General features: G+C 45.6%; 1 protein-coding gene across 5 annotated transcripts in view; it reads right to left on the bottom strand.

The window, feature by feature from the left end:
• Positions 1 to 26,045, bottom strand: part of EVL (Enah/Vasp-like) — a 146,492-nt gene that overhangs the window by 100,279 nt on the left and 20,168 nt on the right. For 2 of the 5 annotated variants that reach the window (XM_048069727.2, XM_048069728.2), the window contains exon 1: positions 17,084 to 17,112. The exons of 1 other annotated variant lie outside the window; for it this stretch is intronic. In XM_048069727.2, coding sequence (XP_047925684.2) covers positions 17,084 to 17,112 — 29 coding nt within the window. Of the gene's footprint in view, positions 1 to 5,878; positions 6,035 to 17,083; positions 17,113 to 22,707; positions 22,940 to 26,045 lie in introns of those variants that run through there. 2 more of the 5 variants (XM_048069733.2, XM_048069735.2) reach the window with 2 other exon arrangements.

Genomic DNA, 26,045 nt, shown 5'->3' with positions numbered 1-26,045 from the left:
ATACTGGGTTTCCTGTGCTATCTATTTCCAGTTTGGTTTGCATTTCAGTTTTTTTTTTTTAAAAGATGTTTTCCCAAAGGAAACTCTCACTGGTTAGAAGAAACTTGGTGCTGTCTCAGGTGATGAGGAGAATGCATTATTCGGTATCTAAACGCAGTAAGTAATTACACGGATTAAACACACCTTTATTCGAAACTTTAATTTTTACATTAACTTAGGCAAAAGTCAGTGGTGTGCATTTAGCAGATCTTTCTTTTTCTGGTTTTGATTTGCCATACTGCGTAGCGATATAAATTTGAATTTCAATTCAGAGCATACAAAAATAAGCTTACATAACTCCCTTACTGCTATCTAAAAATTAACTTTAAAAATATTACAAAATAGAGATTAAATATCATCTGCCATCACACTGAGCCGACAGACTAAGCCTGGTCTCCTCCTCAGCTTTAGAAGTAGCAGGTCTCCTTGATTACATTTTTATTCATAATTAGAACAGCAGGGGGAGGAGGAGGGAGGAAAAAAAAAAAAAAAAAAACTTTCTGCTTTCTCCATTTAGTTTCCAAATTTTAAATTCACATTATTCAACCAATGCAGGTGAGATAACAGCAATGAATACAACCCTCTCTGTACTTCTGCAGAAAGAAGCAACAGTGGCTTAGCACTTAAATACAGACTGCCTTTAGCCAGAAGCACTGACTAATGCGTTCTTACATGAAGGCAGATTTTGACAATTCTCTTTAAAAGATATCAAACAAAAACAAGTGCACACTTTCATGCAGCCAAGCAAAGAGCTGTAGCACGCACTGACGAAGATTTTTACACTAAAAAAAAATTTTAATAAATTGAGTTTACATATTACCTTTTCTATATTTGTGGTTTATCAAAGGTAATATTCAAACCCTAAATCCTTCTGATAGACTGGCATCTTCTACCAAATTCCCAGCCCAGGTGATTTTCCATATGACTTAGCTGTAATAATAGCACATTGGATAAAAGCTTTCTCCCTTCTTTCAGAATGAGACCTATACACTAAATTCAGCTCCGTAATTCACATTTACAAAAGCACTGATTTCCCATTTCAGTCATGATTTGCCACCTGCTGCTGCTCCTAACCAAGTATCAGGTAAAGAACCCTTCTCCCAGCTCTGAAGCTGCCTGGACACGTATTGACAAGTGAAGAGAGAAGAATTATTTCAGCAGCTGTAGCAAGACGTCAAGAAGAAACTGCATCTCTCGCATCTCCTACCTTTTCCGAATGGCATTCGAGTGGTCAGGCAGCACAAAGACAGAAAGCAAGTCACGGAGCCTGACCGATGAAGTGCGGATGGAGTACCATGGTTTTACTGCCAAACAAATAACAAGACAGTAGACATGCTGCGGAAATTATATTTTCAGACCTGAAGGTAAAAGATGTTGCTTACAGGTTTTGATCGGAGCTGTAACACCAGCCAGGAGCCAAGCTTAAGGAAGAAGCAAGTTCCTCCCTCAGGGGACCTGTTGTTGATTCAGAAACCCCGTCCCCCTACCCTACCCTCACTCTGACAAGTCCTGGCCCTGGAAAAGCAGTACATTTTGGCAACGTGCATGTTTTCTCTGGTCAGGGGTGCCCACGAGGAACGTACGGGGGTAACTACAAGCGAGGAGGTTTCTCCATAGTAGATCAGAGCAGCTGTAAACTATCAGCTATTTGCATCACCCATCCTTATATAAATGCTCTCAGTACAAAAAGCTGCCTGCATTTCAGTACTGACTCCAGCAGAAAATCTCTGGAAAGCCTAAGGGGCAGAAATTTTCCTTCCAGATCCACTGAAGGCAGCAAATAATCTAATAATGGCTTTCTCGGCCTACAGTTCTTCCAACACCTGTTCTTCCTACTGTGCTTCATATTTCAAAGCTCTTTTTAAATCAAAGTGCTATTTGCTTAAAGTCCTCATTTTAACCAAGCCTGCTGAGTATGCCATTAATAAAGTCCCGCTAACAGACATCAGGATAAATATAAATAATTGCAAACACTATTTAGCATCAATCTGAATCCCCAGTTAACCCTATTACCCTCTCCATTTGTTTCAAGACGTTTAGCTGTCTTCAGCTGCTTGCTCCAATCCAAAGATTCCTGAGAATGAAGCATTTTGCTTCTGATTTTCTAATTCTGCCGACAGCAGACGGACAACACCCTCCTGCTCACACCTCCTCCGCTGGCTCACAAGGCCGGCAGCGATTACCTGCGGGATGTGCAAGGGGGCTCAGCTCCACGGCCACGGCCACCGCCTGGCAGAGCCCTAACGTGTGCTTCTAGGACTTGTAGAGGAGTTTTGGTCTCACCACCAGCAGTAAATGCCCAGTCAGAGCACACTGCCCAGGAACAACGCCTGCAAAAGGGCTGCTCCAGACTCGTGCTGCTGAAGCTTTCCATAACTTCACAGGCAGCCCAGCTTCGCAGGATCTCTCCCTCCTGCGGCGCCATCCCAACGCTTCTCCCACGCAACTTGCTGGCCCCAGCACCGAGCTGCATTTCACACGTGCCATGGATGTTCCCCAGCCTCCAGCAGGTTTTTCAGCAGCCTTTTGCAAAACCAAAAGCAGATTTTGCTTCCTGGAATATCTAAGCGGTGAGAAGGCAAAACTGCTCTTGAGTTACTCCAGCCAAGGGACTGGCATGCCTGTAGGATGGCCAGTGGGGAAGGAAAAGCGGGATGGAGAAAGATGCAGCAGGAGGGTATGGGACAGGTTGCCGAGAGACAGCAAAGAAGGGGACAGTGCTTGTTAGAAAGAAAACAAGCTTTGTTTTTTTTTTTAGTTTAGTTGTTCTGGGTGAAATCCAGTGGAGGCTGGCCGACTTCCATTAGCCAAGCATCCAACCCACTGCATGTTCCATTTGGGGACTGCTGGTTCATTCCTGAAGGCCTGGAAGACACCTGCTGGAGCTCTCTGCTAGCACAGCCAAACATTGCGTACCACTGAAAATATGCTTTGTTTGGTTAAAAGGAGCCTTAACAGAGCGCAGGGCTTGTGGACTGATGTCAACAGCAGCAAATCTCTGTTTACCCAGACAACAGGTGCAAGGAAAGCAAAGGCGTTTCCCTCCCTCGGCACGTAGCACAGCGCTGGAAGCAGGAGGAAAGGGAAAAAAACACGGGAGGAGAGAAATATGGGAGGAGAGAGGGACGCCTGAAGGATCAAGATGGCCAAGGAGCAATTTCAACCTCCCTTTCTCAGCTCCTTGCTGTCCCAGAGCCTGAGATCCCATGCACACTCCTGACCATGAGATAAGAGGCAATGCTTTCTGGCAGTAAGCTGTTGCTTAATTATGTGTTTTAGGCAGTTTTCCAGTGCAGAAGTCTCCTCCTGGAGTGCACCCCAGCATCCCTCCGTCTCCACGACCCCGCTGTCCAGCCGTGCTGGATGGCTGCTCGCAGAGCAGCTGCAGCCCAGGGATCCCAAGCTGCGAGGAGCCCTGCGACGCAGCCCTGCAGGCATGCGAGACGCAGCACAGCTGTGGGGAAGTGTGAAATGGGCGTCCAAAGCATGAATCACACATTCCCCGTGCAAGCTGCACACCAGGGACACAGCCCAGTCTTGCTTCTTCTCTTTTAACCACTGCATTCACTCGCTGTTACTTGGAGCTATTGACCTCACGCACCCCATGCAGCACGCCTTGCCTTGAGATAAGTCGTGCTGGTGGGCAGACGGTGTGTTTGGGAGGAAAGGCAAGGGGCAAGACGACTCACCTTGCAAAAGGAGATTTTGTGAGTTTAGTTCATATCTCCAGCGTATTTGGAGGAAAACACACGTCCAGAGACTCCAAGTCTGGTCCTTTTTTGGACGCAATGCCAAGGAGATCCTGGTGCCATGGCTGGCAAATTGGTGACAAAGCCAACAGCACGTGGCACAGAGTGGGAATGCTGATTGAAATAACAGCAAAAGTGAGGAGTTTCAGAAAGCAAGCACACAGGCTGTGTGTGTGTCCTCACAACACCAAATACAATCCACTCTGAAACACATTACAGCAAGAATATGAATAGATGTTTAAATAGACTGTTGTCATCTAGTGCATCTCACAAATCTAATCAGAAGTAACCAATACTGCAGAAAGCTTGCAGTGGCATCAGAGGCAGCATTTAACAGTCCATTCACAAAAGCTATCAGTTTCTTTCTCCCTTTTTGGATATCTTCAGCTGATGTTTCACATAAAGACTCAGGTCCTGTTCCTGTCCTAGTCCATACTCATTTCGGTCTCTGACTACACAGACACCTCTGTCTGTGTCCTGTTCTCCCTTTCTCTCACCTACCACAACACCAAAATCTCCAGGGTGTTTCTCTCATGGGGCTGGACTATGGCAAACACAGCTCTGACAGTAGCTACAAAATGCCACCACCCCCTGGACAGGGCAAGCGTGCTTACCCAGCATCTACCACCTAACCTCATAACTACAGTGAGCTCCACCAGCTGGTCTGTGGGGTTGCCTCATCAGATCCAACTCATGGAGCAGGACCACAGCTGAGAAAACCAAACTCTTCATCAGAAGAGTAGTATTAAATGTTAGCTAAACTCAGCTTGATGAAGCATTGAAGATGTGTCATGAAGACGGTCGCAGAGCTTTTAAGCTCATGTTTTCAACTGAAGTATGTGCTCAAATCCTTTGTTAAACTGGGGTCCGTGTCCTGATTTGAATCCAGCTCCTCACCCAGCACTGAGCTCCTGGTGGCTAACCACTCAGCCAAAGAGCAAGACCAGCAGGCTGTGCAAAAAGAGAGGGTGAGATCTCCAGCTTCACAAGGACACAAGCGATAAATTCATTAGTAAATAGGAGGGGCTGAAACACAGATAGAATAGAGGCAGAGATGAATGTAAAAAAATTAACAGTAACGAGGACAATTTGCTGGCGAGTCCAGAAACCTTTATCTAAACCGCTGCTGCGCCTCATGAGGACGTTTGCAGGCAGAGCACAGAAGCAGTAGTACCGATTCATTTTAAGCAGGAGGACATACAGGATATATCAGACACTTATTTAGACATGTACGCAGTTCAGGACTCGATGCAAAGCCTGCTGAAGCCAATGGGTCTGAGAATGGTGTTAGAAAACCAATTTTAGGAACCTGTCAAAATAATTTTACGAATGTATTTGTGATCTGTGACTGAATACAGCTAAATGAACTGGTTTTCCAAGTTATATTTATCTGGAGAATCTTTTTGACTTAAACACTCGCATAGCAGTAACAATGTTATCTAATTTTGGCAGTGCAGAACACAGTAGGATGACTAAAATTAGGTTTGCAAACATGCACTAAGAGACACAAGGCTTCCCATGACTCATCTACTTCTCTAACTAAGAGCGTCCCTGATAGACTAATGGGATCCTCACCAAGGAGGATCATTTTCTCAATAACGGCAGAAGATTTAAAGCAACCGTGTCACAAGCAGTGAGAAGATCCTGTATTTGCCCTGAGGTAGCACATTCATTTCCAAGACATACAGCAATAGAAAACGTCTTATCTGGAGAAAGTACTTTTAAACGTTCTCCTGGAAAAGTAGTTAAATCTGAACAAATGTGCCAGACCCTATATATCCTCACCTCCTGCCACAGGTGGACTTTGCTGGAAGTCACGTTATAAAGAAGTATGACATGAATATGCAAGCGACTTTGCCCAGGAGGGGCAATCCAGAAGAAAAATGCCTAAATAAAAGCTGTTTTCTGAAGGAGAATGTCTCAGCCTTGGGAAGCGTTCACCAGTAGAGATCAGAGCATTTCTCTCTAGCAGCCTTGCTGTCCCCGTTTTTCACACAGGAAATCTGTTCTGCCCAGTCACCCCAGAGTGCTGGCACACAACTGGGAAGAAAACCCAAGCACCCCCAAACCCCTGCTCCCAATCCACTCACCACATCCTTTCTGAAATCCATCCTGACTCGAGGCCTCTGTAACAGAGGGGGAGGGAAGTCAGAATAAGTCCAGCAGTGTTCAGCTCTAAGATGCTGAAGGTGCTCAGATCAGTACTTTCTAACCTCGTTCTTCAGGCTCGGAGAGCTCCTACGTGCCATGCATGCTTTGAGCTCTCCAAATGTTGCGCAAGACACAACACTGCCAGAGCAAGGCTTTTCTTATCAGTGCCTCTGGGACGGTGCAAGCTGGCAGACAGATTACAAGAACCTCAGACACAGGGTGCTCTCTGTGATTATACACTAGCAAATTTGGTCAACTAATCAAAACAACCCTGGGTGACGCACATCACTGGAGAAAATAAATTGTTTCACGAGACAACGATTGCAGAAGGACGAGTGTTGCACCTCTCAACAAGAAGTGCGACTTCAAGATGTTGGCGTGCATCTCAGTTAAAGTTTCCCCAGCACTAATAAAGCTGTGATCACACCAGTGCAGACACCAAGGTCACCTTGCTGACTGCTATCTGTTGCCCAGAGGAGTTTCATACTCTGCACAGTCCCATGCTGCTGTAGACCATCGGCTGACTACTGGCACATAGGCCACTGTTTCCCCACGGGTGGACCAGCCCGACCAACTTCAGGTCTTACTAGCACTTTTAAAGGCAATGATTGAAAGGTGGTGGGCAGGGAAGGGAGGCGGAAATGACAGCCACAGGGCTAAAGTGACGAAATGATAGCTGGGAAAGCTTCAGGTGGGATAAAAAAAGATCTGCACCAAGGGAGGAGGTCTTGGAGGCTGAGATAGGGAAGGACACAGAAGACGACGGAGCGGTTTCCTACTTACAGGAGGATTCAGAAGCGTTAGACCAACCTTTCATGCCACTTACCTACCTTCTGTTTCTGGCTAGATCCCTGGGTCTTTATTCCAGTCTTGCCAGCAAACTGGGCAGCCAACAGAGGGGATGGGAAAATACCCACAGTCGCTCTTTGTACTGTGCTCCCAAAACACCAACTACTCCAGTGTCCCCAGTCCTCCCTTCCTGCAAGTTTTTGGGTGCTTTCTGCAGGGAGCTGTCATCTCGGGGCCCAGGCAATACAAAACTGCCCTGGTCTTTGAACCTTCAGGGCAGGCTACAAAGAACTCTGAAGGCTGCAGTAGAGAACACACCTGTACAAGGCAGAGGAGGGTGAAATGAAGAAAGAACGCGACTGTTTAACTGGTTTGATTGTTGTAATCGGAGACACTGCACCGCTTTTTATTGTTGTAGGAACATGAAAAAGTTATACATCGCTCGCTCTCCCACCTTATATCCTGAAATATAACGGTACCAGCATTTCAGTTACTGGGAGTAACTCCATTTTCTTTGCAAGCAAAAAGTCAAGGAACTCGGTATTTTTAAAAATCAAATCTCAGATTAGAGTTGGCATTTAGAAGCTTCCAAAAGCAGCAGGCCCTAGGGCCAGGGCCTTTGCAGCCCCAAGGGCGCAACTATGCAAGTTCAAATAAATTAAGTGCAAGGAAATTGCATAAATCTACCTCCTTTTCTGCAGCGGGAGAGGAAGCCCAACACTTCCATGCTTCAATGGGCAGGCATTCCTGGAGATGAGTAAAATATTATAATCAAAAGGCCATGTTTCATAAAGAAATGCACTGAGGCAGCTGGTCTCCATCCCAGCTTAAAAATTCAACCTTACTTGTGCCTTTAGAGGAACAGGACCCTTACACAAACACATTACCTTCAGCTTTTTTTTTTTTCTTATATCTCCTCACAGCCCTTCTTACGGCTGTAGATGAATAAAACCTCTTTGCATAGCCACCATCATTTCAGTTGCAGACTTATGCTGCAGTCTCACAGTGGGGAACAGAGTCCAGCAAGCCAATAAATGCATCATTTCTTTCATAAGGAAGTGCAACACAGCATTTTCTGCTAGAAAGAAGGCTCTGTTGTTCAGCACCTTTTGATCGCATCCTTCTAAAAGCAAAATATCTGCAGCTATAATTAAGGGTAGGGTGCTTAACTGAATATTTCTTTTGTCAGCCATTCATTTTAAAATGATAATTTCTTGCCACATTATGCCATTTTAATATCAGATTGCCCTCAACCAGAACATCTGTGTACTTAACCAGCTGCCTGCCTTCTTTAAGATGAAGTCAAACAGATTACGTGTTTTACTATAGCCAAATTTCACTGCGAAGTTCATTCTCTCATGCCTTAGTTGTCAAGAAATGAACTGTCAATTCATTTCCAAATTAAAAAAAAGCAACAACAAAACCACACTTACTAAAGGGACAGCAACTAGTGTCTTATAATTGTGATGAAGACTCAGTAACATTAAAAACTATTTCCATATTCATCTCCTTAATATTTGGTAACAGTTGCAAACATGCTCCAAAAAACAGCCAAATTCAGTCACTCCACAACTGGCAGGAATGAGGGAAGAAGAGATCAGCTCCTGGGACACACAGGTAGTTGTAGCCTTGAATTCAACCTAGGCTCTGTTACTGTACCTTAGGCTTAGGATATTTATGTGCACGTTCAAAGCATGTCTTTGCATCTCTCAGAGCAGCAAGATGCAAAAGCTGAGTCAGGTATAAGAAGAGATAGGGCATTTCTTCCCCTGGAGCTCAACTTTCAAAACAAAAAGCTATCAGTTACCCTTGTGAGAGGGGATTGAAAATGTAAACTGGATGTAATGGACACATCTGCCCAAGCTTTCAGAAAGCAGGAACTTATGCCCGAGCTCCACGATTAAGTTCTTTGCTTTCATTATTCCTTGCTATTTCACTGCTTCCTTAATCATAAGCCTCACCCAGGAAGACCCAGCGCTGCCCAGAGAAGATCTCTAGCTATGCTAAAGGAAACACAACACTTTAAGATGGGACACGATGATGCCAACAGGAGCACAGGGATTATTTTCTCAAAGGGAATTTTCTTTTTAGTGTTTGGAAACTCCCGCACCAGTGAAACTAGGCTGGTCTAGTATGGCATTTAAAACAAAGCAATTAAGAAAACGAGGAAAATGTCAGCTATCCCAGGTCCATTAGTTAATTGATTCAAAGCACGAAGACCATCAGCACCCAGCTGAGATGACAACAGTTACAGATTGTCAGCATAAGTCACAGAGCAAGGCTCAGCACTTTGAAAAATCCACTTTCATGTTTCGGGCATTTACTACAATCTGTGACCTTCTTAAATCCCCTGCATTTCCCAAAACTCCTCCAGCATCCCAATGGGCAGGTAGGTAGATCATGAAGGAAGTTATTCTCAGAGTCTCCCTTATCTGCACAGCTTTTACTACCCAGGCACAAGTAGCTCTTTGGACTTTTAAATACATCTTTCCCTGCTTCATGACACTGCAGTACAGACATTTCTGTGGTTTAGCTGCTATTAAAAGTCCCAAGTAGAGAGTTCAGCTAAAGCACAAAAAATGCTGGCTATCATACAACTCAGCACACAGGGAAGGCTTTTATAAATATGATGGATGAATACATGAGGACATGTGGGGTTAGTATAAATTAGGTTAGGATAAATTAACCAGAGAATATTGATGCAGTATTGCTTAAGATACCTATGTAAAGGCAGACTTCAGGTGGCTGTGTAAGTATAATAGGCACTGCATTATAAATATATTCCAAGGAGAATTTAAAGTAAACTTAAAGAACAAGAAGGTTTTGGGGACACATCAGAGAAATACAGAACAGAACTTCTAAATGCATGCTACAAGAGGACAGTAGGTGATTTTGTTTGAAGAGGTGTGATTGGAGTTGAGTGAAACATCCCGTGTAACACTGAATCCTATCGCAAGCCAACTTCTGTCTTGACTAACCCCATGTTTTATCAGGGAGTTTATTTACTCCATCTTCTGAAATAAAAAGACGTGTTCAAGCAATAAACCAAATTCAAAGCACTTATCTCACCCAAACTCAGAGTCAGTACCTGGGTCACTCCCAAATTTATATTCCAAAACTGAAGTTGAATCTAATGGATGTTAAATCATGGGCCACATGCTGGAATAAAAATGATGGGATAAGAAAATGAAAGCGCTGTACACGAGAACACTGAGAAAGCCAGGTAATCTGTAAGTGCTACCCCTGTCGGCAGCTGGTTTGGCAGAGACCTCACCCCATACTGGTGTACACCACCCTGGCTTTATGTTCACAGACCAAGGTGGCCTGGTGCTGCTAGTCCCCAGATTCACCAAAACCAGAGCAAGTCATCCGTAGCTGCTTGGCAATAGGTAGGCTAACCTTCAGCTATCAGGGCAGGGAGAATCCACCGTTTCCTTCTGATGTCTTTCTTCACACATGCTTCCTCTTTCCTTTAATAACCTCCCGCTCTGTAACCAGCAAGAACACACCAATCTCTTATTTCTAGGTAACGAGGTCTAGGGCTGGCAGCAAGCATCATCAGCCAGGCCAACTGCAAAACCCCACTATGAAAAAAGAAAAACTGCTGTAATAAACCACAGTTTGGCCCACCTGGCTTGCTAAAGCTGCTTACACTGTCTGTGCAAAGTTCTGCTTCACCTCACCCAGCCCAGACAACCTATACATGGCAGTTCTTCATCTAGGCTCCCTTAAAACCAAAAGAAGGGAAAGTGTTTTTAGAGCATGCTTCATCTGCTTCTAAAGTAGGCAGCTAAAACAGGTCAGACGAATCACGTTATCAGCAGTTTTTTCTTGCCATTGGTTACACAAGGAGCCAACGGGGACCAGGTCATACACAGACGTTCCAAGATAGGGGAAATGAAGCCCATCTCAGACATCTGCACAACTGCACCCACAACGCTGCTTATCCTCCCATGGCTGAAAGTGGGGCTAATTTCCACTGCAGAAAAAAGAAGTAGAAGTCACCCAACCTTCTACAGACTGATCTCAGATTGGAATTCCCAACAAGGCAAGGCCTTTCTTCCTAACACTTGAATTAAGTAAATGGCTTGAAGGAGTTTGAGTCATGACTTCTATTCCCAGCGCTACATCTAATCTGGAATCTGACCTTTGGCATGTCATTTAACCTTAGTTTTCCTGCTAACTGTGAAGTAGGGATAATCATAACAATCCTGCAGGAATGCTGCATCTTCGCTGATTAACATCTTTATAGTGTGCTGAGAATCCAGTGCCCCTCATAAAAACAGCGGTACCATTAACTACTACATGAGCTCCATCATGATTACTGTAACAAAGAGCACTTATCTGATATTTATCTTTGAAACAGCTGAACTTAATTTGCATGCACTCATTTTTGGACAGTCCTCAGTGGTATTTGCATCCTTATTTCTCTGGGATTTGTATCTTCTGTTCTGTCACTTGACAAGTTCACCACCATCTTGCCTTTTCTGTTGCCTGTTCAAGTCATCCACTAATGCAAAACATTCATTTCTTACTTTCTGCCTAAAGATGACTATATATAAGTATATAAAAGCCCACACATTCTGCCATTAAGTTTCCCAGACAAATAGATTTGAATTTCAGTAATGTAAACAAACCTGCAGGCTTTTGCCAAGTCTAATGGACAAATATGAATAATTCCTGCCTAGAAGCCACACTTGAATCACTGCAGACAGTGACTTGGACAAGAAACCAAAACCAAGCATCGCTGCCCCCATCTTCCATTCTCGCAAACTCCACCAAGGTAATATCCAAGAAAATACTTACGTAATACAAATGCTTCCATTTCAGTCTGAAAACAGCTTCCATTTACAACAGGAATACACACAAGACACAAATATATACATACTTATGGGCCTATATACGTGAATACATACACAGAGTTATGCTGCAGAGGGAAGGCATCCTTGGCCCAGTGAGCCCCCCACCGCCCGTGCTCATGGCACGAAGGACACTCTGCAGCAACAGCAACCAGCTGAGGGCTATGGAGACCACTTTCAGGCCAGTTACTCACCATCCCTGAGAGGGGCCATATTTCCCTGTCCCACATTTCCACCACAAAGCTGTGGTCACGCTCAGCTCTGCTACCCCTCCTGGTTTAAACAGATGGGGTGGTTTAAGCAGACAGCCTCCAGCCCTCGCTCCTGGCTGCTAACTTCTAGCTCAAGCACCACTGTCAGATTTGATCCCCTCTCAAGGTTACAGGGGCTTTGGGTCTGCACACTAAGCACTGACTACAAACCAGATGACTGCTCTGGCCTTTATGCCCAAATGAAGAGCTCTCGGGGGGGACACAGCTTTCCCTGGGTTGCAGCAAGCACTCCAAGGACACCCACACCTCTGCACTTGCCCACCATCTCCATCCCTGCTTGCCTGAGCTTGCTTGGGCATCCAAGTAAAACTGAAAGTGACAAGCAACACCTGTTTCCACAGATATTTTCCACACCCAGCTACGTCTGATCCTTGCTTGATTTCCTCCTTTAAAGCTTAATCATGGTTTCAGTGAGCAGCCTCACTCAAGTTCCTGAGTTCTTTACTTAATGCTTCTGTATTTGAGCTCAGGCATCTGAAGGGATCTCTGGTTTAAGTAATCTGTTCAGCACAGAAAGCCCTGGAAACAGACTTTCTGCCAGTCATCGTCTTAAACCACGAGCACAAGCTGCAGTACGGTGTGTATTTTTCCACTGTAGCAACGCAACGGCAGGATTTTGCTTCCCTTGCACTGGATTTTCTTAAATACAGCTCCTCTACCAGATGGACTCCATAAAGTGTAAAACAGGATGCGTGTCTCAAAATGGGTTCTTAAAATTCAAGTTTCTATTTGTGGTACCCAGCAGAAAGCTCCGCATCATCCTTTGGAAGCGCTGAGAAACAACTAGAAGACCCGACTCAGTTCATAGACCGGTGGCTTTAATTTACGTACGTGTCATTTGCAGATACAGATTTTAGGATGTCAGAGGTCGTGAGGATGCCCCACTCTATGTGGATCATAACCCACAGTGGGGAAACTGGCGGGGGAAAAGCCCAAGAAGTAAGGAGGAGGCTCTCTGCCCGCGGCAGTACCCCAGTGGCTACCCCGGGACTGGGAGCAGCCGCCCGAGGCAGTGCGGGCCCGGCTCCTCCCCACACCCCCAGGCTCAGGGCTGCCGTCCTCAGCAGGGCTGACCTCAGATGCTTCCACCAGACCAACGAGGGAAGCAAAGCAAAACACGCTGCAGACCTCAGAAGCCAAATCGCACATCCACAGGGAGAAACGGCCTGCGCCTGACCCCTTGCTCGCCCCTCGCCCACACAGGCAGCAGCGGCCAAGTGAAGTCCCGAGGACTTGGCAATCGGGGTCACCCTGACGCAGACCGACGGGAACACAAGCGTGGCTGGAGCGCAGAGAGGATGTAGGAAGCTGTCAGGACAGAGCTGCACTGAGCTTTTACCCACAGCCATCCGCACCCGAGACTTTTGCACCACCAGGCATGGATGCGATCCCTTCCGTGGGGGAGAGAATAGAAGGCACAAAACTGCAGCTCAGCGCCGAGGTGGTGACAAGCGCACGGCTTTCCCCTCTCAGCACCTCCGCTCTTCCACAAGCCTCGGTGCTGGGAAATGGCATCGTATTTCAGGATTGATTTTCTCCTACTTCAACCTTCAAAGCCAGGATGTTGCTACATCTTTGTCAGCAGTGTCAGGATTTTCCACACTAAATCTGACATCTTTTTCATGTTAAATGATCTAGATACCTTACATGTGCTGTACCCTGTGGATTCTTCTTCACTTTCTTCTGTGATCAGATGTTTTCTTTCTCCTCCTTTTCATACTGCACTTTATAAATAGTTTAAATAAATGCATATCTTGGTTTAATGAGCCTGTGCTGTCTGAGTGAGTTTAGAAATTACCATTAGTTATTTGCAGTAGCTAAAAATGGCTATAGGGAACCTATTGACATGAAAGCATTACCTGTTATTAATGCCACTAATCTTGCCTAACGACCCAGTACTGTCTCTGAAGCGTGATCTTTCCCAAAGTTGGTGTTTTGTTTGATTTTTTTCCCCACCTTTCACGGTACTAATTACTTAAGATTCTTAAATAATTTTCTATTTTCCTTGCAACAGAAATGTCCCAGTACCGTAACGCAATGAGTCCAGTTGCACCATACAGCACACTTATACATATACACACTATACAACATACAGACTCAAGGGACTGCCTTGTTTGCTTTAAAGCACGGTGGGTGAAGCTTGGGCTGTATTCTCTGCTTTCAAAGGGCGTACAGTGATGGTGCAGTCATCTGGCGTAACTGGGACATGCATTTATTTATGCCCAAGTGGTACTGTAACTGCATGCGACCTACAGTATAGGCTCTAGGCAATAACCTCTTTCTCTGGTGACAAGGTCACAAACGAAACACGGTTCCCTTGCTCTAACTGCATTCTTCTGGGTTATATGTGAAATTTTTCTTCACTTTGTCTTTTTTGTATGTTCTTCTGAAAAGGCTTTCATCACCATTACCTACCTCTACCACTTCATCAGTTGCAAACATTTACTGATACATCTTACTACTGAAGTAAGAATCACACAGGGTATGTTTTACCTTGCCAGTTTTAGTGGCTTCCAGTGGAAGAAGTCTATATCAGTCTTATTTACCCACAACCTGATGCGCTGAAAGATCATAGATATAAGAAAAATTGCAGCTTCTACGACAACAGGGTCATGATTCCCACTCCCTCCACTCTGCAATACACATAGACAAGTCTAGAATCAGATTTTCCACATTATTTAACACTGTAAAACAAACAAATTTTCAAATAACTAAATATTCCACATCTATGTGAGTATTTAAATACCAAGGCCAATTTTCTTCATAAATAGTATCCAGCTGATCCTCCTCCCTGTAATAATCAGAGCAGATACATGCTCTTAGGTATATATGATCCATGCAAGATGAATTTTTTCTTGATTTTTGAAATATGATTCTTAGATTTGCATTCCCCAACCAAAAGAAGAACGTGACTTTGATCTCATATAACTTGTAACGAATGACAAAAAGAGCCTTATCCGTTACTGGCATTTTAACCCAGCTTTATAAGAGAGAGCCCCTTGCCAAACAGCAGCAAAGCTGTGACAGCTGGACAGGACAGTGTTAACTACATGAAATGCAGTTAGCATGAAACGACATCAAAAAGTGCTGTCTCATCAAGCAGAGATGTTCTGTGGAGGCAAAGTTTACAGGAATACTCTTCTTATTAGACCAGTTCTTACAGTCAGAATAAAGGACAAGCTTTTAGAGCCAAAAAAAAAATCCTCTTCAATCTGCAACAAAAGTTTCAATCGTCTATTTTCCTAAACTTTTTATCCTTTTATTTCCTTTAAGCTTTTATTTTTTTCCCCTCTTTTCCTTCTCTCCCACAGACACATTTAATGGGAAGTTAGTCTGAGGATTTACGGTATTGCTAAGAATGGATACTTTAATGAAAAGAAAAGCTGAGGTTTTTCTTCACAGAATTACATTTCTTCTGCATGTTTTTGAAATTTTCTTAATTTTTTGTTTGTTCAAAACTTCTGTTTCAGATCTGCAAAGGGGTTGTGTAATCATAAGCTCTCCTGGTTTTGCCAATTATAGAAGTTGGTTTAATAAAAGATATTCCCCCTCCCTTCATACACATACATTTGTATCTTTAGACCATGACAGCTACAGCAGCACTATGATAGCATGTTGTATGGAAATACATTGGTTGCCCTAAAGGCAGCACAATCTCTCCTGCCCTGTGGCTAAACGCCAAAGACACTCGGCAAGGATGCGGACAATCCAGATTTAAATCCAGCTCCGTATGATTCTAAGGCCGGGTTGTCATCCCACATCATCCTGAATCAGGCAAAGTAGGACTTCAGTTAACTCTCCATAAGCTGAACCACCACCCTGCCTGAACGTGCCGAACTGAAACGCTCATGCTTCAATTTCTAACAATCGACAAGTATCAACGCATCTACTTTCACCACAGAGCAGCTGGAAAAGTTTTATTTTTAAGTTTATTTTCATTCAGTTTCAGACCCAAACCCTCAGCTCTGCCTCCACAAAACAGAGCCAGCATCCCTGCGCCTAGCCCAGCAGTCAGCTTTGCTGGGCCGTTATCCCCCAAACTTGGTGGCACTTTGCAGCATTACCACCTCCTGCTGCATGCACCTATCGCCTGGGAAAGCTTTCCTCTCACCCCAGTCCTTCCCTTTCTTCTTCAAAGTACGGCTTTGCAGTCATTGCAGCTAGATGGAAAGAGAGGGGCTATTTCACAGACTTTCATCCTCCTCACCTTCCCCCTCTCTACACCAGCTGCAGCAAAGAGCACTGAAGTGTCACCTTCCTCTAGCTGCTCTTGGAAGGTAATACTACAAACCCCCAAATTTTACTTCTCATTACCTTGCCTGACCCAAATCTGTCTCTAGCAGGAGGCAGCTATGGTTTCTAAAGGAGACAGGCCCTGCTGTGCTGCACAGTCCAAAGCATGAAACTAAACCCAAGCTGGCACGAAGAAGCTCTCCAGCTGCTGGTCAGCCAGCAGCCTGCAGCTACAGGTACCATCACACAGAACCACCAGGGGAGAGTAAAAGTCTTGTTCCTGAAAAGCGCACACGTCCTCAGATGAAAACTGCTTCTAGTAGTGACACGTCAGCTTTCTTGCCACATTTTTCCCCCATAAACAGCATATCTTCTCCACCTGTAACTGATGAACGTGAAGCTCATGAGGATGGGGGTCAAGCTCATCATAGAATCATTAAGGTTGGAAGAGACCTCCAGATCATCTTGAAGTCTCAACCATCTCCCTACCACCAGTGTCACCCACTAAACCATGTCCCTAAGCACCACGTCCAACCTTTCCTTGAACACCCCCAGGGACGATGACCCCACCACCTCCCTGGGCAACCCATTCCAATGCCTGACTGCTCTTTTCGGGAAGAAATATCTCCTAATTGTAACGTGTAGTCAGAGAAAAGGCAAGTGGGAAGCCAGGCATGCACTCTGTCATGTGGCTGAAGTTCAGGGCAGGGACAGAGATAATGGGCACCTGGGGAAGGCACCGGGACAGCAAAGCCAAGCACCTGCCCCTAAGAAGCCGGCACTGCCAGTAAGGAGAAGTAGGCAGGCAGCATCTGCTTACCATACAGGATAAACTTCAAAAGATAGACAGATAAAATGCGTCAAATCTTTAAAGACCCTACACTCAAGGCAGAGTTAGCAAGACTGAGAATGACTTTCTCTAATAAATGCCCACAGGTGGATTTTAAAATTATCATTAATTCTGTTCTTTAAAGAAGCCATCTGTACTCACATGTTTCTTTTCATTTTAAAGATTGACATCAATTTCCATGTGACTCGATAACTGGCTTCAGTTCTGAACAGCGCGTCTGGATCCTCGTTAACGGCAGCTACTGCTTGTTTGTGAATATTACAACAAGGATGGTAAATAAATAAAGAAAAGGAGGGGGAGGGTATAAACATGTATACGAGATGAGAGAGACAACAGAAGAATGCAAAAAGTCAGGTTGCCACACCTACAAGGCAAGGGGAGCAGAGAGAAAAATGCATGTCTTTGCAAATGGATTAAACTGCAGTAGGTGCTGGGGAGCCCAGCCGAGGCTGGCACCAGTGAGATGGGTGCTCTGTAGGGTGTGCAGATCGAGAGGGGAAAAGATAGAAGCATGGCATTATTCCCCAAGCCACCCCACGTTTCAGGCACTAAATGCACACCCCACACAATTTACACTGACTTTGATGTGACTGGAATTTACCTCCTAACATACACTCTGAAGCTCTTCTAATCCACTAAATATCCCGCGATAAATTTTCTTTCGCTTTTATAGCTAGGATAAAATTATACTCCCAGGCACCAGAACGTTTTTCTCGTAAAATCTGGCGAAACCTAACCCCACAATCTCTAACAAAGAGTCTCCAGATACTTTCCTCTTCAGTAGAAATATTACAACATAGCAATTATGAGAAGGGTACGTGCTTATCTTCATTCCCAGCAACGGTATTCTCGTATTACTTCCTTAGAAGTATTCCTCTCCTGCTCTTCAAACGTATCTGCGCTAAAGCAAGGAAATCTGTGACAACTGCAGTGTCAGTTGTCACAGGGAAAAATATGTCAGCAAAAACATTTGATTCAATCTGCCGTATAAAGAAGCAACATTTCCTCGGGGTTTTTGTTTTGTGTGGATAAATAACAACTGTCCCAAATGCAAGTATCTAAAGGCAATTTCAGATATCAAAGGGCAGATTTCAGGCAACAACCTTCAGAAAGGAAAAAAAAAAAAAAAAGTAATAGGTTTCTTTTTTTTAATTTAATGCAGGTTTGTTTCAAAACAAACCCATAAAATTTGGCCTCTTGGTCACAAACTTAAGTGTGAACTCTAACACGAAGAGAGACGCAAAGGTTGTTAGGGATCCTGCAGCTGTAAGTCCCCTCTGGGCACACGCATCTTCCCTGATGAGATGCATCATAAGGAATATGCAACAAGAACAACGAGATTTGCCAGTTCCCATGTGTAATCCGAAGCTTCTGCCTCAGAGATGTATTTTTATCAAGTTTTACATGCAATTTCCCCGTACTCGCAGAAGGACAGAAGAACCGAACGTAGCCAGCTGGTTTGCAGGAGGAGCAGGCGCTGAGCAAGCAGAGACTCAGCGCGCCTGCAAAGCCCCTGGCTGCCGGAGCCAGGCTGTCCCCTTCCAGGTTCACACTTCGGTGGCTGTTACCCAGCAATGCAGGTTGAAGGGGCTGAGATACTGCAAGCGATTATGGGCTGCCAAAATACCATCCTTGGGTTTTGTCCATTTTAAGCTCATTTGCTCCCCTGCGTTTTAACGCTTTTTGACTTCAGCGACAATTACGCCCCAGATCTTCTTTGCTCCCGTCAGAAAAGACTAACTACGCTATTTGGTGAGCTTCTCACTCGCTGCTCCATCTCACCTGGAGGTCAAAGTCACTGACACGGAGCAGTGATTTGTTCCACTCCTCTGTAGTGCTGCAACCCCATTGCCCCTCTCCACAAAAGCCACGCTCCTGTAGCAGCTGAAATACTCCTTCGGCTACTCTCCTGCTGCTTCTTGCTCATCAACAGGATCATATTTCTCGCAGGAAAGAACAGCAGATCTTATTTCCTTTGAAGAGCAATTTGTGACACAGGCAAATCCCTTCAAGTGCCTCACCTAGAGCTTCCTGAAGTTGCTTGGCCATTCCAACTAGAGCTGCACCTCTGAAAACTGGGGTATTCAGGCAGCCTCCTTCTTTGGGGCGTTCAGCCCGACAAGCCCCAGAAGACAGGCCTTCCTTCCTCCTGTGCACCAGCCTTTTGTCCTTCCTGTGAAGGGTTTTGCTATTTCTTTGGGGCAGGGGGAAGCAAAAGCCACCTGGCTTTGAGTTTTAAGATCAGGAGGTGCTGCCTGAGTGCTGCTGCCGGTTTGGGGATCATCGGGCGAGAGGTGCTGCACCCACCGCAGAAAGGCAGAAACCCTGCACTGAAACGCTTTACGTTCATTTTCAACTTTGCTTGCTATTCATCAGCAGATTTTGCTTCCTCTGCTCACAGGCAGCTACTTCAAAAGCCTCCTTTTCCTTTTTGTAGCATTCTCAGGTTTGCTCGGTGGTTGGGGGAATAGAAGATGCGGTTAAAAATACTGCGATGCCATGGTGGGCGGTGTATCAGAAATAGACAGACAGTAGCTCACTGTGAAGAATACCAAGTAATATCCCGCACAGATAAAGGCATGGAAACAAAAGAAAAAATGCATTTGTGTTCTGCCACTAAAGAGCTAAATCTGGACTGAACAAAGACAGAGAAGCACCACTCGTGGCCAAGTGGGTGACACCTCCTGTTGGCTTCACATGCAAAGTCCTCTTCAGACAGCGAGGTCAGCAGGAGAGGATAAAAACGATGCTGAGGAGCAGTGTTACCTCCAGTCACAAACCAAATTACGCAAGGTTTGAGGTTCTGTGAAGGCAGCACAGAAACTCGGCACGAACATGGACCCAACCGGTATCTCGCAGAACCCAGCTGCCTCTGGGAACCGAGAGCTGCCTTAGCTCCTTCCACCCTCGCCTTAAAAGCCATTGCAGTTTTTCTGGGGATATTAGGTGCTTCCCAAGAGGAAGATAAACCCAGCCTTCCCAGCGCAAGGAGCTGTGAGCTCATTCAGTGGATTTACTCCCTTATTTCCTCCGAGGCTCGAGTCTGTTCATTCACCCAGCAGCCACGCAGTAATGCTTCATCCCAGAAGGCTTCACAGACGGGTGTTTCACCGACAGCACACCGGGGTCGCTTCATCACCTGGGCGAGACCTTCCTGCAGGACGCCCAGCGCTGCCTAGCGGCACAGAGCATCCTGAGCTGGAAGGCACCCGCCGGGATCATCGAGTCCAGCTCCGGGCTTCCCACTCAACACAAACACCCCAGGACTGCTCAGCCAGGAAAGCAAAGAACAGCATCAAACAAACTGCTGGGGGAACTGGGACAGAGAGGGTTAGGCTGCCACCTGTCCACGGAGTCCTACGGGTTTTTAAGGCCCAGCCTGGAGACAGGAAGAGAAATACAAAACAGCACATACAGAAACGACACGCACACGTGCACAGGTTCGCACAAGCAGGCACCACAGGGTGGCCACCTCTCCAGCGCCTGGTGCTCGGCTCCTCAAGCCACGTAGGTGCACCAAAGGATGGAGACAGCCGTGCTTCGGTAAGATGCATGTGAGCACCCACGTGCAGCTCACAGTCGGGCTGCCGGGCAGGGCAGGTAGCGTTTATGGTTTATGCCCATGGGACAACGTTAGCTGTAGAGAACATGGGACCTCCAAGCACCAGGGGCCATCGGTCCAGAGAAGGGTGCCACCTGCTGATACATCCACTGCATCCATCAGCTCATGGGGGCCCTTCCACCCCACTGCTCAACTTGACCAACCCTCTTCTCTTTCTCTTGCAAGACACATTTTGACCCATCAAAACGCAATACAGCCACAGGCATGGGAATAATCGTGCCATAAAAAACGCATCACCACGCAGACACAACCTTAACAAAACACCGCTGAAATGCCTAATAAAACAAATGCCATTTAAACGCTGCCATACAGAAACCACAGCCCTAGCAGTGCTCAATATTTCAAAGAAAAGGTCTAGCATTCTGCACATCAAATGTTAATACTATTTTCAAAGCAAGTCTAAGGGAAGACAAGTAATTTAATAATCCTAATGGGTGTGTAATTGGCATTTGACCATTCTTGCCATAAAAGTAGGTGCCTTCCTGGCCCAAGATGTCTAGGAACACCACTGAAAGACAGCTAAGGCTTTAGAACAGAATTTTTAAAACACTTTTTTTTTTTTTCTTTTTCCTTGGGTAGATTTATTGTTTTTAGAGTTTCACTCTATTAAGAGCAGGATTGATTCAACTGGGTGAAATACAAATCACTCTGCGGGCACAGTAAGCGGCACAGTAAGTTTGGAGCCCATTTGCAGCTTAATTTACTGCCAACAATCAGCGATGTCAAGATTTGAAGCATCTCCTGACAGCCCTATGACAACTGCAGTTACACAGCACTATCTGGTCTTCCAGCAAAATCTTTTCAGTCAGATGGCATCACGCTGCATTTCACAACAGAAGCAGCACACACCGCTAGCTTGGGTCTCCTCAGCATTTAGGGCTGGCATCAGGACATTCGGGGGGGTCCTGCAGCTGCTTTTCCCGTTTTTGACACTGCTCACTTCCACGCTGGACTGATCAGCAAAGTAGGAAGTAAAGCAAATTGCCAATATATTAAATGCTTTGTCAAAGGACAGAAATAACGTTGATAATATTTTGTCTGATGCTAGAAAGTTTAATTAGAAAATATTTGGTACAAAGTGTTCCTTGTGCATACAAGGACAATCCAACCTCTCATCTAGTTACACACTTGGTCAAACAACCTCTTTTTGGAATCAAAAAGGATAGAGTATTTTTAAGGTACACGATGATGATGATATACAGACAGACAAACACACCGTGAGGTGATCCCTAATGCTGCTACAACATTGTCACCGTTTGATCCAGAAATTTTATAACACAAGTTATGAGAAACCGAACACACCAAGCAAAATTAGGAAAAAAAAAAAGTGATACACCCCTGCCCTGCAACAACTGACCAGGAATTTTTAGAGCCCAACCTTGTTTTACTGCAGATAAAATAATCCATTTCTGTAGAAATTCTGTTGCATGTCTTCAAAAATTATTGAGGTTTTAGGAGACCTCAGCACTTGCATAAGGATGGAGTTATATTGGGGGTGGGGATGGAGGAGGAGAGGGGGCAGCGGCAGTGCTGAGCAGAACCAATATCAAATAAAAGGTGCTAATTTTATACTCTAACAATCACAGTTGCTCAAATGTTTGCAAACATGAAACCAAGCCCACCAACCTCAGCCATATCGTTACTTTAAACATCATTCCCGTGGAATTCTGCAGCCACAAGATTATGACAGACAGACACGCATACTCTGCAGCAGCACAAAATATAATCCTATACACAATCCAAGCATCAATTTTCTCTTCTCCATCACAATCCGTATTCTATCTCACAGGAGCATCTGTCAGATTGCGAGTCACCAAAAATAGCAAAGACCCTTTTAAACAGAATGCTTTCTGGTTTATATTTATAACTGCACTGTACTCGCTGCTTCTGGCTGCACGGCTATGAAATTCGTGCAAGATATAATCAATTACCCGGCTTTGCACTTCATCATGCAGTTAGCTACCGTTACCTGCACCCTACCCTTCAAGCACTTCTCCCCATGCAAAGGGTAGGGGTTTTAAAAAAACAACACGAGAAATATCTGCACATTGAAGAGCTAACTGTAGAGCTGACTGACATTACACAGCAAAAACCTAGTGAGAACAAAAACCAAGCACGCTGATGTATAAAACAGAGAGCCTACCTGAATTCTTCAAATGCATACATGGCCTAGTGACTACACCAATGCTCTGAAATGTAAAATGATCTTCTTAACGTGCAGGAGGACCATTTAGTTTGTCAAACTGCAGCAGAACGCATACTGACGAGACAGGATATTTGAAATATTCTGAAGAGAAAGGGTATGCAGATACTGGCCTGCAGCCTACAGCTCAGCCAGCTGCTGACAAGCAGCAGCTACCAGGGAAAGGCGATAGAGTACCATGTGATCACTCCTGCAAGTCTGATTAATGCAGCACACTCCAAGAATACAGGCTGATATCTTTATTACCCGAGCCAAATAAGTCAAATACTCTCCACGGCAGGCTAAATTATCGTTCACATGCTACATCAAAATCGGTAAACGCAAGCAGAGGACGAGAAAAAACTAAATATATAGCATAACCCAAGAGATTAATCAGGCCCATTCGAGCTGATTTTCTTACCTTGCAGTGAAATTTTAGGCTGTGCTTTTAGTCATTTACACCACCAGGGATGCAACAAAAGACTGCAGCCACCAACCTCCCCTTCCATGAATGCCAGAACATTTTAAGTAGTTTATCTACTAGAAATCATTTCCTCTGTAGTCTATCCCCAACCAGTTTAACTCCTTCGGCCCTGAATTCGTTGCCATCGATGCCATTTGCGATACCCACGCGGGCTTTGTACGTTTTATAGGGTTAACCCCGACAACTCGCGGCAGCGCCGCGGGACGAAGCGGGGTAAGAGCCATCTCTGCCAAAGAGAAGGAGGGCAAGAGGAGCGAGGAAAGTTACGGACGTGGCGGCATTGCAGCAGGCGAGGGAAGATGCTCCAGCCGCCTAGCAACAGCGCACGCAATCGCCACGGCAACGGCGAGGATGCTGGGGGGGGGGGGGGCACCCCGAAAGGGAGAGAGCCGCGGGACCCCGCTTGTTTGGGATCCCGGCAGCCCCAGGGGAGCTCGGCAGGGTCGGAGGAAGGGTTCGTGGGGCGGCTGTGCACACCCGGGCAGAGCCTCGGGGTTAAGGGTGCCGGCTTAGGCTGGGGGACCGGGCTGGGCTGCTGGCCGGAGAGCAGGGTAAGGGAGAGGGCTGCTGGAAATGGTGGAGGTTCAGCTAGCTGCTGGGCAGTCAGCCCCGCACCTGGGAGGGGAAGGTGATGGGGCGGAGGGAGAGCGCTGCTGGGGAAGTCAGGGGGAGGCGGCACCTCCAGGGCTGCTCCCCACCTTGGCTTGCCTCTTTCTTCTACTGCTAAAGCTCGTCCCCAGTCCAAGGAAACATCTTCTTGCGTGGATGGTCTGGCTGAAGTCTGAAGCATCCATCCAAACTCGGCTACAGCCCTGGAGAGTCTCAGGTCACCCTGCCAGGGGACAGCAGCTGTCCCACTGAGCTGTGGGATTCAGAGGCTGGCAAGGCAGCCAAGATACAGGCAGCAACATCACTGGGACACAGCGATCCGTGCCACAGCAGCATCTGACCCCACGGTGGTGAAAAAGGGGAGACTGAAGGGGCTAGAGCGAAAGGGGAAGCACGCATGGCAAAGAATCACCCCTGGGAACAAAAGGAATCTGAATTTACTTGGGACGCGGTGTCTTTAAAGCCGTAATGACCTTGGCATTGGTTTTATTTTCCTTTAAGCAAATGTGATAGTGTTAAGAGATAATAAGGGCACGCTGCAGGAACACAGAAACACACGCGGTCACACCATCTCATGCAAATGAATTATTCCACAAGCAACCAGAGAGAGAGGGACTGCAAAGCAGATGTTTCTGGTTACAACCTAATAAGACATTAAAACCACCAGAGAGAACACAACCGTTAAGAAAAGTCATCTTCCATATTTAGGATGCACTTCACGACAAGTATGCTCACTGTACACAGTACCCGAGCAGCCAGCACAGATGAGGTAGCCCCGTGCAAGCCAGTGCTCTGCCTCTCTCTTTGTAGGAAAGGGGATTTTACCTCCAAAGTCAGAGTTAACCAAGATCCGTCTTGGGTGAAAGAGGAAAGCCTGAACTTTGCTTTTCCTGCTCACCCCAGTCTTACTCTGCCTTGAATTCAAGTGCAGCAGGGCTGTTTTTCACTTGCGATGTTCGCGTTCATTTTTGATGCTAGTCAAAACAGAAACCTTTCTACACAACTCACAGCAAACACAGTGTACGGTTCCCCTAAGCATTCATTCTCTTTGAAACGGAGTTTACAACATCACTGCCTGGTCTTCCAATTCCTGCAAGAGCCGCTATGCAAACCAACAGCCAACTGCTCAGCTCGAGGCTTCCCTCATCAATGAGCTCGCTGTGCTCCGAAGGCAAACACGCTCCAGAGGCTTTCAGAGCAGAGGTCAGCTGCTGAAAAGATTCAGTGGGATAACTTTTTTTAACTTTGTGTTTTTAGCCAGCGCTTTTACAACTGTTCATAGAGTTACAGGCAGCAAGCGTGGGGCTGCTATCCTGTAAGATAAGTGATAGTGTCATTTCTGGTTAATTAATTAGTAGGATTCCCATATTAGATTGGAAGATCTGAGACCATCATGTCACCTTGTCCACATGAATGAGGATCAGCATGACACTACCTAGCAGGAATCACAGGGACTTTTAAAAGTCTCATGAACGGCAAAATACCTAAATAAATGCAGGATTACAATATCTCCTTATTACTTTTTTTTAGCAAAGAAGACTGCAATTTCTCATGGCCTAGGACAGATTCAAGGTCTCTAGAAGCAGACAGAAAGCACGTCAGAAACTGCAACCAGCAACAAAAACGTGATGCAGGGAGGAGCTGTTTGTCCCCTGCTTGGCTGAATGATCAGTCCAGACCTGCGATGAAAACGTCCCACACTTTACCACAAAACAGAGTTATGTCATGGAAAAGGAAAATGACACTAAACGTAGTTGGGGCAGGGCGGGGAGAGCAAATAAAGTAACAGGAACTGAGGGACACATATCCCACCTCCCGATCTAATGCCAGGCAGACGTACAAAGGAGGGGTCCCACTGAAGCAGCTCCGTAACTTTTGGAAAGCAATTTGTGAGCTTAAGTCCAGGCTCCAACAAACACGTGAGACTGTGACAGAAAGAATTACCCGTGATGAAAACTTGACAAAGAAGCAAAGGGCGCAGAAAGACTGGAAATATGGCCAGAACAAGGGCAATGGTGAAATTTCTGGATTTGGCTAGTATTTAAGTGGCATACAACGGCCTTGTGTTGACGCTCTGCGTAAGAACTTATCTTCCCCAAGAATAACAGCTTGCATTATTGGTACTCAGTGTATCAGTGCATCACTACTGGTCCTGTCACCGTGAGATTCCACCAAAGCCTTGGCCAGATGCTAGGTGACGTTATCT

Source organism: Anser cygnoides, chromosome 5 (genome assembly GCF_040182565.1).
Source record: "Anser cygnoides isolate HZ-2024a breed goose chromosome 5, Taihu_goose_T2T_genome, whole genome shotgun sequence".
Taxonomy (NCBI): domain Eukaryota; kingdom Metazoa; phylum Chordata; class Aves; order Anseriformes; family Anatidae; genus Anser; species Anser cygnoides.
Note: the sequence above shows the minus strand (reverse complement) of the source record. Positions and strands in the feature narration are given on the sequence as shown.